At 43.5% G+C, this 12,805-nt stretch overlaps 1 protein-coding gene across 1 annotated transcript; it reads left to right on the top strand.

The window, feature by feature from the left end:
- The first annotated feature begins 573 nt into the window (after positions 1-573).
- On the top strand, positions 574-12,647 carry LOC121299527 (sodium- and chloride-dependent GABA transporter 2-like). The gene is made up of 14 exons (XM_041227304.1): positions 574-715; positions 1,036-1,170; positions 2,013-2,153; positions 2,635-2,722; positions 2,826-2,960; positions 3,175-3,307; positions 3,742-3,845; positions 4,624-4,748; positions 5,690-5,802; positions 6,365-6,502; positions 7,343-7,445; positions 9,876-9,976; positions 12,013-12,183; positions 12,407-12,647. Exons 1-14 carry the CDS (start codon positions 574-576, stop codon positions 12,596-12,598), a joined length of 1,821 nt encoding a protein of 606 aa, XP_041083238.1. The 3' UTR covers positions 12,599-12,647.
- Positions 12,648-12,805: the final 158 nt, after the last annotated feature.

Raw genomic sequence — 12,805 nt, 5'->3', positions numbered from 1 at the left:
AATTTATGTCATATTTTTGTTTATTATATGCAAAACTACAAAACAGTATGTAATTATTACAATAACAGTTATTACATTTTGCATTGGTACAAATTCTGGAGGCTATACCACCAAACAAATTCAATCCATATTATTTTCCTTTGACCATACTGGACAGATAGAGAGAGCACTAGGTGTTTCATAGCTCTGCTGGTCCTCCGCTGATTCCTCACCCCTCTGTTGTTTTGTGTGGAGTCTTGTGTTTCTCAGGTTACAGCAATGTGCCCTTCGGCAGTCTAAGGGGCCAGCTTGACATGATGGTGTAAAATACAAGACTTAGGGTTATGCAACATGGCAGCATCACGAGCAATGACCCTCCGCATCAAAGTGTAAGCAATCGAGCGTAGGACTGATCCCCCCCATCTTTCTCTACACTCCCCTTTAAAAACTGACATCAAAGTATGTGAACCTGCATTGTAAAGTAAGTCTTAACAAGTACAAGCTGAGATTTGTTTGCTGGGCAATGTGGTGGTTCTGTCAAGCGCTACTGCAGTAAACTCAATCAACCCCTTTTCTCATGATCTTTTGTGCAGGATGGAAGTTCAGAAGGGGGCAACAATCCAGGTTAGGGGCCAATGGGCAAGCAAAACAGAGTTCATCCTGGCTGTTGCCGGGCAGATTATCGGGCTGGGCAACGTGTGGAGGTTCCCCTATCTGTGCTACAAAAACGGAGGAGGTGTGTGACAGTATTGTGCATTTCCCTACATTTGTGTGCACTCTTCTTCAGTGGCAGGTATGAGTCAGCAGTCTCTTGTTTGTGTCACAGGGCAGAGGGTGGGGATGAACCCTGCATAATGCAAGCTAGCATTTCAATCACTCTGTAAAGGAACCAGGCATATCTACATTCGTGGTTACAGAGCTTTTAACCTCATTTAATCGAACAATATAAAAGCTGCTAATTCATTTGGCAATGCATCTTGCTTTAGCATTTGGTCTGATGCCACAGTGAGATAAATGGGCACAGGGGATTTAATCTCACAATGCTTCTTCAAACAGGTGTGTTCTTCGTCCCCTACCTGCTGTTCCTGGTGTTCTGCGGGATACCTCTGTTCCTCTTGGAAACGGCTCTGGGGCAGTACACCAGCCAGGGAGGGATCACCGCCTGGAGGAAAATCTGCCCTCTCTTTGAAGGTGAGAGAATCATTACTGTGTTGGTAACAAGCACAAAATAACTTTAATTAACTCTTTAATCATACATTATTAGTAGGCACTAAACCAAATCCAAAAGGAAACATTTTATCATTACACCGAGGAAGAGATTCATTTATAGTGGTGATAACCAAGCCTTTTAAAAACACTTTCAATAAACCTGGGTGCAAAGCAGTCAGGGGAGGGAGAGAGAGAGAGAGAGAGAGAGAGAGAGAGAGAGAGAGAGAGAGAGAGAGAGAGAGAGAGAGAGAGAGAGAGAGAGAGAGAGAGAGGGAGAGAGAGAGAGAAAAGGAGGGAGGGTGGGAGTTGGCAGCAGGCTTTTCCAAAATATTACTATGAGGTTGATAGCTAATCTGTGTGGCTGTGAAGCAACAAGGACACCCTGGACAATGTTGAGGCTAGGCAAGAAAGCCATGTTGATCTGTGTGTTTAAAAAATGGTTTAATAATTCACAAGTGGTGCTAATGAAAATCCAGCCAGTAGAGCTTCTCAAACACGCGTAGCCCTTCTAAAAGCTTACCACAATAAAAGCATAGCAAAATATAATGAAGCATTTACAGCGGTATGGTAAAGAATGGTAAATGCATGCTATAACCACAGGGAGAAGCACAGAAAATTGGTGTGCAAAGCTTGTATAAGAGAGAACATGTTCAAGTCTTAATCTTCTGCTATTTGAGCCACGTGTCTGCACTGAACTGTGTGAATACTTTGCATTAGTTACTTGTTAAATGTATTAAATACCTGAAAAGCCTTGCAGTGCCAGAAGTGGATGTCAGTCTTCATATATTCTTATGTGCTTCCCCCTCCTCCTCCCCTCTCTCCAGGTATGGGTTATGCCAGTCAATTGATCGTTGTCTACTCAAGCATCTATTATATTGTTATCCTGGCCTGGGCTCTCTTCTACTTTTTCCATTCCTTCAGCTGGGAGCTGCCCTGGGCCAGCTGCAGAAACACCTGGAATACAGGTACTCTGACTGGGAGACCAGCGAGGGAATGGGGGTGGGGTGCCGATCCCCCACAACCCCACCCCCCCACGGAATTCTTTTAAAAATATATCTTAAGAATTCTTTAAATTGAAAAAATATATCTATATGGCATACTAATCAAGTAGTATGATATCATTAATTATGGACATGCATGTTCCTATTTTTCTGATATTTCAAAACATATTAAGAATATATGTACATCAATATATGGATATGTGGTTCATATATGTAACATATAAAATGGTTACATTGCATATATTTATAATATATTTTAAATATGTGTTCTTTCCCTATGGGACATGCCTCTCCCCTTCACACTTCTGCAGGTACTGTTTTATACCTCCAGGTAGCTACCCAGAGCAACCTGCTTCAATAGCTGTGACTCATCACCCAGTCTGGAACTGTTTACCGCTTTCCTTTCCAAAGTGATCCTCTTCCTTCCCTTCCCCGTGTGTCACAGGTACCTGTGTGGAATTCGACAAGCAGAACCTCACTTCTAACTGGACTGTTCCCAACAACGCCACGTCCCCGGCCATGGAGTTCTGGGAGTACGTTAGTTGAATCCACGCATGCACATGTTTGTTTACAGTATTAAAGCAGAAACACTGATTATCCCTGTGTGACTGTGTGTGTGTGTCCTGGTCCCTTCAGGAGGCGGGTGCTGAAGATCTCTGGTGGGATTGATGAGGTGGGCAGCCTGCACTGGGAGATGACACTGTGTCTCCTGCTCGCCTGGATTATCTGCTATTTCTGTGTCTGGAAGGGAGTCAAATCCACAGGAAAGGTGAGGGCTTAAGTCTACATTGTTTTCTAGTACACTAAACCTTGGGTGTCTATTCTAATGACCTTTACATCGGCAGATAAAAATACTTTTGTTTGACAACCCCCCCCCCCCCCCCCCCCCCCCACTTCACGGCCATGTTCCTCTAACCCTGCACCCCCAACAGGTGGTGTACATCTTGACCACGTTTCCCTAACCCTGCCCCCCCCCCCCCCCAGGTGTGTACTTCACAGCCACGTTCCCCTACCTGATGCTGGTAGTTCTGCTGATCCGTGGACTCACTCTGCCTGGAGCCATGGATGGGATCATCTTCTACCTCTACCCAGAACCAGCGCGGCTCACCGATCCACAGGTACCTCAAGACAGCTTTGAAAATGCTACTGAACCAAAGAAGCAGCGCAGGGGTGTTGTGTTATGCACTTATCACTACAGATTGTGACCCCTCTAAATGAGATGGGTTAAAAACTCTGTAGCCACACCTGCACCTTTTTAGGCTTTGAAAGGGGTGATAATAATAAGAATAGCAATAATAAGAATAATGATGACCATTGGCAAAACAAAGTTCCTTATTCTTATATGGAGTGTTTTGTTTTCCAGAATGTATTTGTATGACTTTAAAAAGTCAGCTGTGCAATACAAGGAGTTTAATGTTTCACCTGGAACCCTACTACCTGCACCAGAGATAATTAATCTAGAACATGGCAGAAGGTTAAATCGATTTCATCAGGGTCAGAATAAAATGGGTCTGGGGCATTTGATAGATTTGTCTATATTTCTATCTATTAGGTGTGGATGGATGCAGGCACACAGATTTTTTTCTCTTATGCGATCTGTATGGGATGCCTGACAGCACTTGGCAGCTACAACAAGTATAACAACGACTGCTACAAGTAAGTGGCTCTGCCCTGTTATGGGCAAACTAGAGTCGCGCTGTCTTGGCATGGGGATGGGATATTTCCCAGACCCACTATCTGCCAGGATGAACTGATTGCCCATTGGCCCCTTACCTGGATTTTTGCCCCCTTCTGAACATCCATCCTTCCAATCCAGATTAGAATCCTGGCATTGCAGGTCACACATCTCCTACAGCTTCATCCAAACACCCCGGAGACCTGCTTGTGCAGCTGAGTACATTCTTTGGGTGCAAGTACATTACATGGCTGCAAGCAAAAATGTGCTGTGCTGATTTAAATTTGATGTGCCTATAGACTTGCCCCAGAAAACAGAACGCTATGCCCGTGGTGCCAGCCAATGTAAATACAACAACTGAAGCAACTAGTCGACTACCCTGTTCTCTTAATCTCTACTTTTATGCCATTTGATAATTAAAATGTAATTTTTATATTTGAAATGCATTTTAGAAAAAAAAAAAATTTATTTATGATGGGACTAGAAGTAATTCCTTCAACAAATGTGTCCATGGCCAAGACACTGAGGACCATTGACCTAATGAGGAGAATATGTTTCTAAAGATATTGTCCTTGTGATTCCTAATGAGGAGAATATGTTTCTAATGATACTGTCCTTGTGATTCCTAATGAGGAGAATATGTTTCTAATGATACTGTCCTTGTGATTCCTATGAGGAGAATATGTTTCTAATGATACTGCCCATGTGATTCCTAATGAGGAGAATATGTTTCTAGTGATACTATCCTTGTGATTTCAGGGACTCTGTGTACCTGTGCCTGCTGAACAGCGGAACAAGCTTTGTGGCCGGGTTCGCCATCTTCTCAGTGCTGGGCTTCATGGCGCATGAGCAGGGAGTGCCTATCTCACAGGTCACTGAGTCCGGTAGGGAGGATGATGAGTGCTGAGAAGCTTGATGTTTTTTCATACGCAGTTTTCATCCATGTTTCTCAGTTCTTGACTTCCTCAGAACCTGTGGCATTAAAAAGCTGTATACTTATGGGGTTCCTGACTGGCTCATCCAGTAAAAGTGCTCAGCGCGGATGTGCCCTATAGCTTGGAGATCTCACTGCTGACCGTGACCGGGAGTTCCTAGGGGGGTGGCGCTCAATTGGCCTAGCGCCACCCGGGGGGAAGGAGGGATAGGTCGGCAACAGCTCACCGCGCACCAGCGTCCCCTGTAGTCTGGCCAGGTATCTGCAGGCTTGCCTGTACATTGCCCAGGGCTGTATTGTCCTCCGCCGCTGTAGCTCTGAGGTGGCTGCTTGGTTAGTCTGCGGTGTGTAAAGAAACGATCGGCTGACTACGTTTCAGCGCAGGGGTGGTATCGGTGAGCTGAGCCTAAAAATAATTGGACATGGCTAAAAAATTGGGAGAAAATAATAAAAAATAATTGGCAATGACTAAATAAAAAAACAAAAAACAAACAAAAAAAAAAGATATACTCAACATGAGTAATGAGGGTAGTATCTTCAGATTACATTATCTTCCGTACTTCTTATTATAGAACCCCATACCCTCAGTCCAGTGCTGTGTTATCAATCCCTCCACACATAACGGTTCCACATGCACCCTTGCTCTGGTGATCTCGGATTTGAAATTGAAACTCTACCAATGTAATCAGATTCCCCTTATTTAAGGACTCAAGTTCCTATATTGGCAATATATATTGCATATCAAACCAAGCTGGAATTTAATAGGATTCAAGTTTTTTTTTTTTTTTGTGCATGAAGACATACTGGGGAGTGACTAGAGAGTTCCATGTATGAGTCTGGTCGGCCCTTGCCTTATTCCACAGCTCGTCTCAATATGATCAATTTGCATAGGTCCTGGACTGGCATTCATCGCATACCCGCGTGCTGTGGCCATGATGCCTCTCCCCCAGCTCTGGGCTTGCTGCTTCTTCCTCATGGTCATCCTCCTGGGGCTGGACAGCCAGGTGAGTTCATAGACTTTGGATTAGGTTAACATCAAGCCAGCCTGCCCATCACTACAGCAGGTAAAGTGAGTCATTGATCACTCTCTTCCCCATGATTATACAATGCATTTACCATGTTTTATCATACATCTTTAAATGCATTATTACTTTTTGCTACTTTTTTACTGTAGTAAGCTTTTTTTTTTACTGTGAGAAACTCTATTGGATTTTCATTATCACCAGTTTTTTTTTTTTTTTCAGATAAAGGTGGATTTCTTGTGTAGCCTCCACATTGTGCAGGCTGCTCTTGTCAGTTCACAGCCAGACAGATTAGCTATCAACCTCATATTAATTAACAACCTGCTGCCATCGCGCTTTGTCCTTCTTACCACTCTATTGTACCTGTATGTGCTGTGAAGTGTGTGAGAGGTAAGGGCTTGTGGTGCGATAACGCAGTCCTGAAGTTTGTGTTACAATCTATTAACAGGGTTCACCCCCCCCCCCACCCTCTTTCTCTCTCTATCTCTCTCTCTCTCTCTCCCCCTCTCTCTCTCTCTCTCTCTCTCTCTCTCTCTCTCTGTAGTTTGTGGGTCTCGAGAGCCTCACCACGGCTATCTCAGACATGCTGCCTGCCTTCTTCCAGCGGGGCTCTCGTCGGGAACTCCTCCTGCTGTTGATCTGCGTCCCCTGCTTCTTTGTCGGGATCCTCATGGTCACAGAGGTGAGCGCTATTAAAGGAACGTTGTTGGTGTGCGTCTAACTCTTCTCTAAGTTGGTGCATACAGCTGACGGTGACCAACCATCTTTATTTACAGAATTTTTGCAGTATCAAGTGACTGACTTGATGCATCTTAGATGGGATCTGGTGACGTGAACACTGGCACAAAATTTTCCTACACTTGTCTAGTTTCCCATAATTATGTTGGCTTTGCCACACAGTACTGCAGAATTAGAACTAATTTTTTTTTTCTCAGATGAGCCTTGTAAAAACAGAGGTAAGAAAATATTTATATACATTCTGGATCGAATTCTTACTATCAAGACTGCTGTTAGAAACAGCATCAGCTTCAGACCAACAAAGCAAATGATCCAGTCTGTAAATGTGTCCATGTATGACCATGAGAAATAAGACTTAAAGAAATGTAAGTACATGGAAATGGCTAATTTTATAATGTATTTTATTGTCAGTAAAAACTAAATTGCAAGGTTGGCAACCCTGCTTCTGCTGAACAAAGAAGCACCAATCACAATCCGTTCTTATTAACAAGTCATTTCTTTTTGTCATACGGGACGATGCAGTCAAATAATACGTGCTGGAAAATTGGTGACTCACTGGTTAATGCTGTGAGGCAGCGACTCAGTGATTTCTATGGTTCATTGTGCTTGCTAAACAAACACTATCCCATCACCATGTGTTTCTGATGCTAGAGATCTGAGGCTATTCAGAAGCTCGGCTTAATGCTTCCAGACAAGCTGTGCTGCAGTCGATGTGACCCGACACAGACCGACGTGTTCCAGCTCACCTTGCCTAACCTTCCCATCGATCTCTCTTGTTCTGCAGGGGGGGCTGTATCTTTTCCAGCTGTTTGATTACTACGCCTGCAGCGGGATCTGCCTCCTGTTCCTCTCCATTGTAATGTGTGTTTGTGTGGCCTGGGTCTACGGTGGGTGATGAACAGGGCTTTACTATTTCCATGGGAAAAAGGGCTTATTTCATGGCATTTCTCACTCTAAAAATAGGTATATATATATATATATATATATATATAATATATATATATCAGATATATAGTATTATATATAATATATCTACCTCTTCAGCAATATATAGTCTCCTCTTCAGCAATATATATATATATATATAGAGAGAGAGACACACACACACACACACACACACACACACACACACACACACACACACACACACACACACACACACAGTGCCTCCATAAGTATTGGGACACTGAAGTAAAAATTGCTATTTTTGCTGTCACTCAAGCAATATGAAAATATGATTAAAAGATGAATATGAGGCAAAAGTACAGAATGTCACCTTTCATTTCTGGCTGTTTCAACACACATATGTTTTACTAACTAAGAATAACAGCACTTTCAGAGTTCCATCCCCCATTTTATGTGCGCATAAGTAATGGTACATTTGTCTCACAGGTGTTTCAAATTGAGTGTTTCCTGTCGCATTGATTGTTCACACATACAAGAGCTGTGGATGTTTGGCATCAGTTCTATCCTTTGCTTTTGCTGGTGTCAGTAGGCATAAGGCAACATGAAGACTAGGGAGCTGTCTATGAAAGAAAAACAAGTGATTTGGATGCTAAAAGAAGAGACAAACTCATTTAGAAACATAGCACATAAGTTGGGCACAGCAAATCAACAGTTTGGAATGTCCCGAAAGAGAAAAAAAGCACTGGTGTCTTCAGCAATCGGCAACGACCAGGTCAGCCAACGAAAACAACAGCAGTTAATGACAGAACAATGACCAGATCTGTGAAAAAAAAACAAAAAAACCCCTCAAACAAGTGTCTTTGAAATCACCAATAACCTTCAGAATGGTGGGGTGAAAGTGTCACAATGTACTGTTCGCAGAAGACGTCGGCAGCAGAGTTACAAAGTCTACACTGCAAGCACACTGCAATGCAAACCTCTGATCAGCACCAAAAACAGAAAGGCCAGATTAGAATTTGCTAAAAACTAAGGAGATGAGCCAGAACAGTTCTAGAACAGATGAGATGAAGATTAACCTTTATCAAAGTGATGGGAAGGCAAAAGTGTGGAGAAAAAAAGGAACTGCAGATGATCCAAAGAATACCACCTCACCTGTGAAGCATGGTCGAGGTAGTGTCATGGCATGGGCATGCTTGGCTGCCTCTGGAATGGGCTCACTCATCTTTATTGATGATGTAATGAATGATGGCAGCAGCAGAATGACTTCAGAAGTGTACAGAAGCATCTTCACTACCAACGTACAAGGAAATGCCATCAGGCGCATTGGGCGGCGCTTCACAAAGCAGCAGGACAGTGACCCAAAACATACTGCCAAAGCAACCAAGGAGTTCATCAGCGGAAAAAAGTGGAAAGTTTTAGACTGGTCAAGACAATCTCCTCATTTAAATCTGATTGAACTTGCATTTCACTTTGCTGAAGAGGAGACTGAAGCAACAAGCAAAACAAGCAACAGCTGAAAATGGCTGCAGTAAAGGCTTGGCAAAGCATCTCAAAGGACGATACCAAGAGTTTGGTGATGTCAATGGGTCGCAGACTCGCTGCTGTTATTGCACGTGAGGGATTTGTGACAAAACATTAACTTTTATACTTCTTATATTTGCTTTAAGTTGTATTGTCCCAATACTTATGCTCACATAAAATAGGGGGATGGAACTATAAAAGTAATTGTTCCTACATATTTAAATACTTATTTGAAAAACAGTAAATGCTAAATTAGAAAACTTTGTTTTGTATGTCCATCTTTTAAAAACATTCTATTTTCACCGTCAGTGGATTATCAAACAAAATAAATAAAAACATAAATACATGTAAAACAACAACAGACACGTGGCAGGTGATGAAAGGCAGCCTGCAACTCCTGACCAGCTTGAGATCCAGAGGAAGCATTTTCTAAAAAATAATAATATTAATATAATAAACAAATACATGAATGTAACATGGTTCCTTTTAAAAGTCATGTTAGCTGCTAAATCCATTTTAATATCCCTCGTATAACTTGCATGATATTTCCACCACTTTGAGTGGTTTCCGAAGGCTATTGCTCTCACACTGATATACATTTTAAAGAGTATTTTTCTCTATTGCACAGTCAGACTGCCACATTCCTTTCTTGCAGGCCTGTGATATTAAGCAGTGTTTATTTGTGTTGCTTCCTGGTTCTTGAGAAATCATGTGATATGGTGGTATTGTATCAGCACCCCCATGGAACTGTGCTGACTCTTTACTGTAAGGAGTTTACTGTCCCCTTCAGAACAGTGTGACAGTGCTGGCAGACTGCGGGAGCACCTGGAGCAGGGGAACTGTGTTAGCATTCTGATCCAGCTTCTTACCGCTTGTGTTTAATTCTTTAGGAGCTGACCGGTTTTATGACTGCATAGAAGACATGATTGGCTACCGTCCTTGGCCTCTGATTAAATACTGCTGGCTCTTCTTCGCTCCAGCCATCTGCACTGTAAGTGTCCCACTATATACACTTCCCATTCTGTTATTTCTTATCATATAAACACAACTATGATATATTGTATAATGGCTAATGCCCTGTGTAAATCACAATTTCATAGATACCCCCCTGTGTATAGCATTGCAGGTTCACAGCTATACTGAGATTGAGTGGGCATACTGAGAGTGATGCACCGATAAATAAAAATGGCTTGGATAATGAGATGGAGAATGACCAGAGAGCATGTTCTAGAAACGCTACATGCTGTAGATGAAGATGACTCTGATGCAGGGTCATCACTGACACTGGGAATGACAGCGACCATTCGTGGTTCTAAATGTGCCACTCTGAAAGCGACAGTGAGGACAGCGCTACAGAATTGCCAGCAGCCCTGCCTGTAACAGGACCAACCAGGTGCCGAGGCAAAGGTCGTGGTCATGGATAAGGCTCCAGAACAGGTGAATCAGCTGCCGTGCCAGCTGGGCAAGTACAGTCTGCTGCAGCTCCTGCTGTCGTGCCAGCTTCAGCACCACCATCACTAGGTATCTCCTGCTGCATCGACACCAAGCAGTGGATTGCAAGAGATCAGAAAAGACGTTCCTGTCTGGGAATGTATAAATCCGGAGGGGGGGGTGGGGGTGGGGCGCACTTCTGAAAACATAATTACTGAAACACCAGGTCCAACACCATACGCCAGACACAACAGTGACACTGTACTGAAACACCAGGGCCAACACCAGACACAACACTGACACTATACTGAAACACCGGGGCCAACACCAGACACAACACTGACACTGTACTGAAACACCAGGGCCAACACCATACGCCAGACACAACACTGACACTGCACAGATACACCACACACAACACTGACACTGTACTGAAACACCAGGGCCAACACCAGACACAACACTGACACTACTGAAACACCAGGGCCAACACCAGACACAACACTGACACTGTACTGAAACACCAGGGTCAACACCATACGCCAGACACAACACTGACACTGCACAGATACAGCACACACAACACTGACACTGTACTGAAACACCGGGGCCAACACCAGACACAACACTGACACTGTACTGAAACACCAGGGTCAACACCAGACACAACACTGACACTGTACTGAAACACCAGGGCCAACACCATACGCCAGACACAACACTGACACTGCACAGATACACCACACACAACACTGACACTGTACTGAAACACCAGGGCCAACACTAGACACAACACTGACACTGTACTGAAACACCAGGGCCAACACCAGACACAACACTGACACTGTACTGAAACACCAGGGCCAACACCAGACACAACACTGACACTATACTGAAACACCAGGGCCAACACCATACGCCAGACACAACACTGACACTGCACAGATACACCACACACAACACTGACACTGTACTGAAACACCAGGGCCAACACCAGACACAACACTGACACTGTACTGAAACACCAGGGCCAACACCATACACCACACACAACACTGACACTGCACTGAAACACCAGGGCCAACACCATATGCCAGACACAACACCTACACTGCACTGAAACACCAGGGCCAACACCATATGCCAGACACAACAGTGACACTGCACTGAAACACCAGGGCCAACACCATACACCACACACAACACTGACACTGTACTGAGAGCTTTTATGTTGCTGATCAAGATGCAAATGCTACTGCACATAGTACAATGTACAGTAACACAGGCACAGTGCTTACAAAATAATGATTTGTGGACATTATCTATGGAGGAGTTGTTTATACAATTTCGCATGTACGGAGACCCATTACTAAATAGTTACCAGTGAATGAAATTTGATTTAATGTTCATAAATACAACTTTTGAGTTTTATATGATCGTTTGTCTTTCATTATCATATTACAGCTGTTTTAAAAGCTACCGGTTAAAATGAACGGTGTGGTGTTTCTAGGTAGTTCGAAATGCTGGCCCTTCTAGTGTTAAAGAAAATGTCCACTATTTTCACAGGGCCTTAGTAATGACATATCTCTCCACCAGGGGACCTTCATCTTCTCCCTGGTCAAGTACACCCCACTCAAGTACAACAGGACATACGAGTACCCGGCCTGGGGATACATCCTTGGCTGGTTCCTCGCTCTCTCCTCCATGGTCTTGGTTCCTCTGTGGATCGTCTTCAAACTCACCCAGACCAAGGGGACCATACGCAAGGTAAAATCGGTCAGTTTGATAAATCACAAATTCATTCCTTCATGATCAGACCAGTTTAATAGCTACTAGTCGTGATCTGTGCTGTGTAAGGGACCCTACTTTCTGATGTGCAAATCAGATAGCAATATAAATATATATACACGGTATATCGAGTGTTACAGAAGCATCTGCACTGATCTGAATTCTCTCTGCTGTTTGTGCCCCCCCCCCTCCCCACCCCCAGCGTCTTCGTCTGCTGTGCCTCCCTGCCAGAGACCTGCCCCTCGGCAGCAAACAGAAATCATGCAGCTGCCCTTGCAACTCTGAGCTTCTCACTGCCTCCAGCGAACAGCACCGGAAGATTGGACTGAAGGACTTCAGCACAGAGATGGGGGTCCTGCAGGGCAGAGGGGGTCAGAACAATGCTCTGCTCTGAGCAGCGCTGAGGAAGGAGTCCGACGTGCTGTGCTGTGAGAAAGAGTCTCCACAGCCTTTCAGAAGATACAATGTTAAATAACTAAACTATGCTTAACAATAATAATAATAATAATAATAATAATAATAATAATAATAATAATAATAAATAATAATAATAATAATAATAATAATAATAAATCCTTTATCATTAGACAGAGTACGCACA

The sequence above is a fragment of the Polyodon spathula genome, chromosome 25, assembly GCF_017654505.1.
Source record: "Polyodon spathula isolate WHYD16114869_AA chromosome 25, ASM1765450v1, whole genome shotgun sequence".
NCBI classification, from domain to species: domain Eukaryota; kingdom Metazoa; phylum Chordata; class Actinopteri; order Acipenseriformes; family Polyodontidae; genus Polyodon; species Polyodon spathula.
The sequence above is the reverse complement of the archived record's forward strand: the minus strand, read 5'-3'. Positions and strand labels throughout refer to the sequence as shown.

Excerpts from the sequence above, each read along its gene's own strand:
- LOC121299527 (XM_041227304.1), top strand. The coding sequence starts at position 574 with ATGGAAGTTCAGAAGGGGGCAACAATCCAGGTTAGGGGCCAATGGGCA. Across the intron at positions 2,961-3,174 it reads GTCAAATCCACAGGAAAGGT|TGTGTACTTCACAGCCACGT; the intron begins GAGGGCTTAAGT and ends CCCCCCCCCAGG. Across the intron at positions 12,184-12,406 it reads CCAAGGGGACCATACGCAAG|CGTCTTCGTCTGCTGTGCCT; the intron begins GTAAAATCGGTC and ends CCCCACCCCCAG.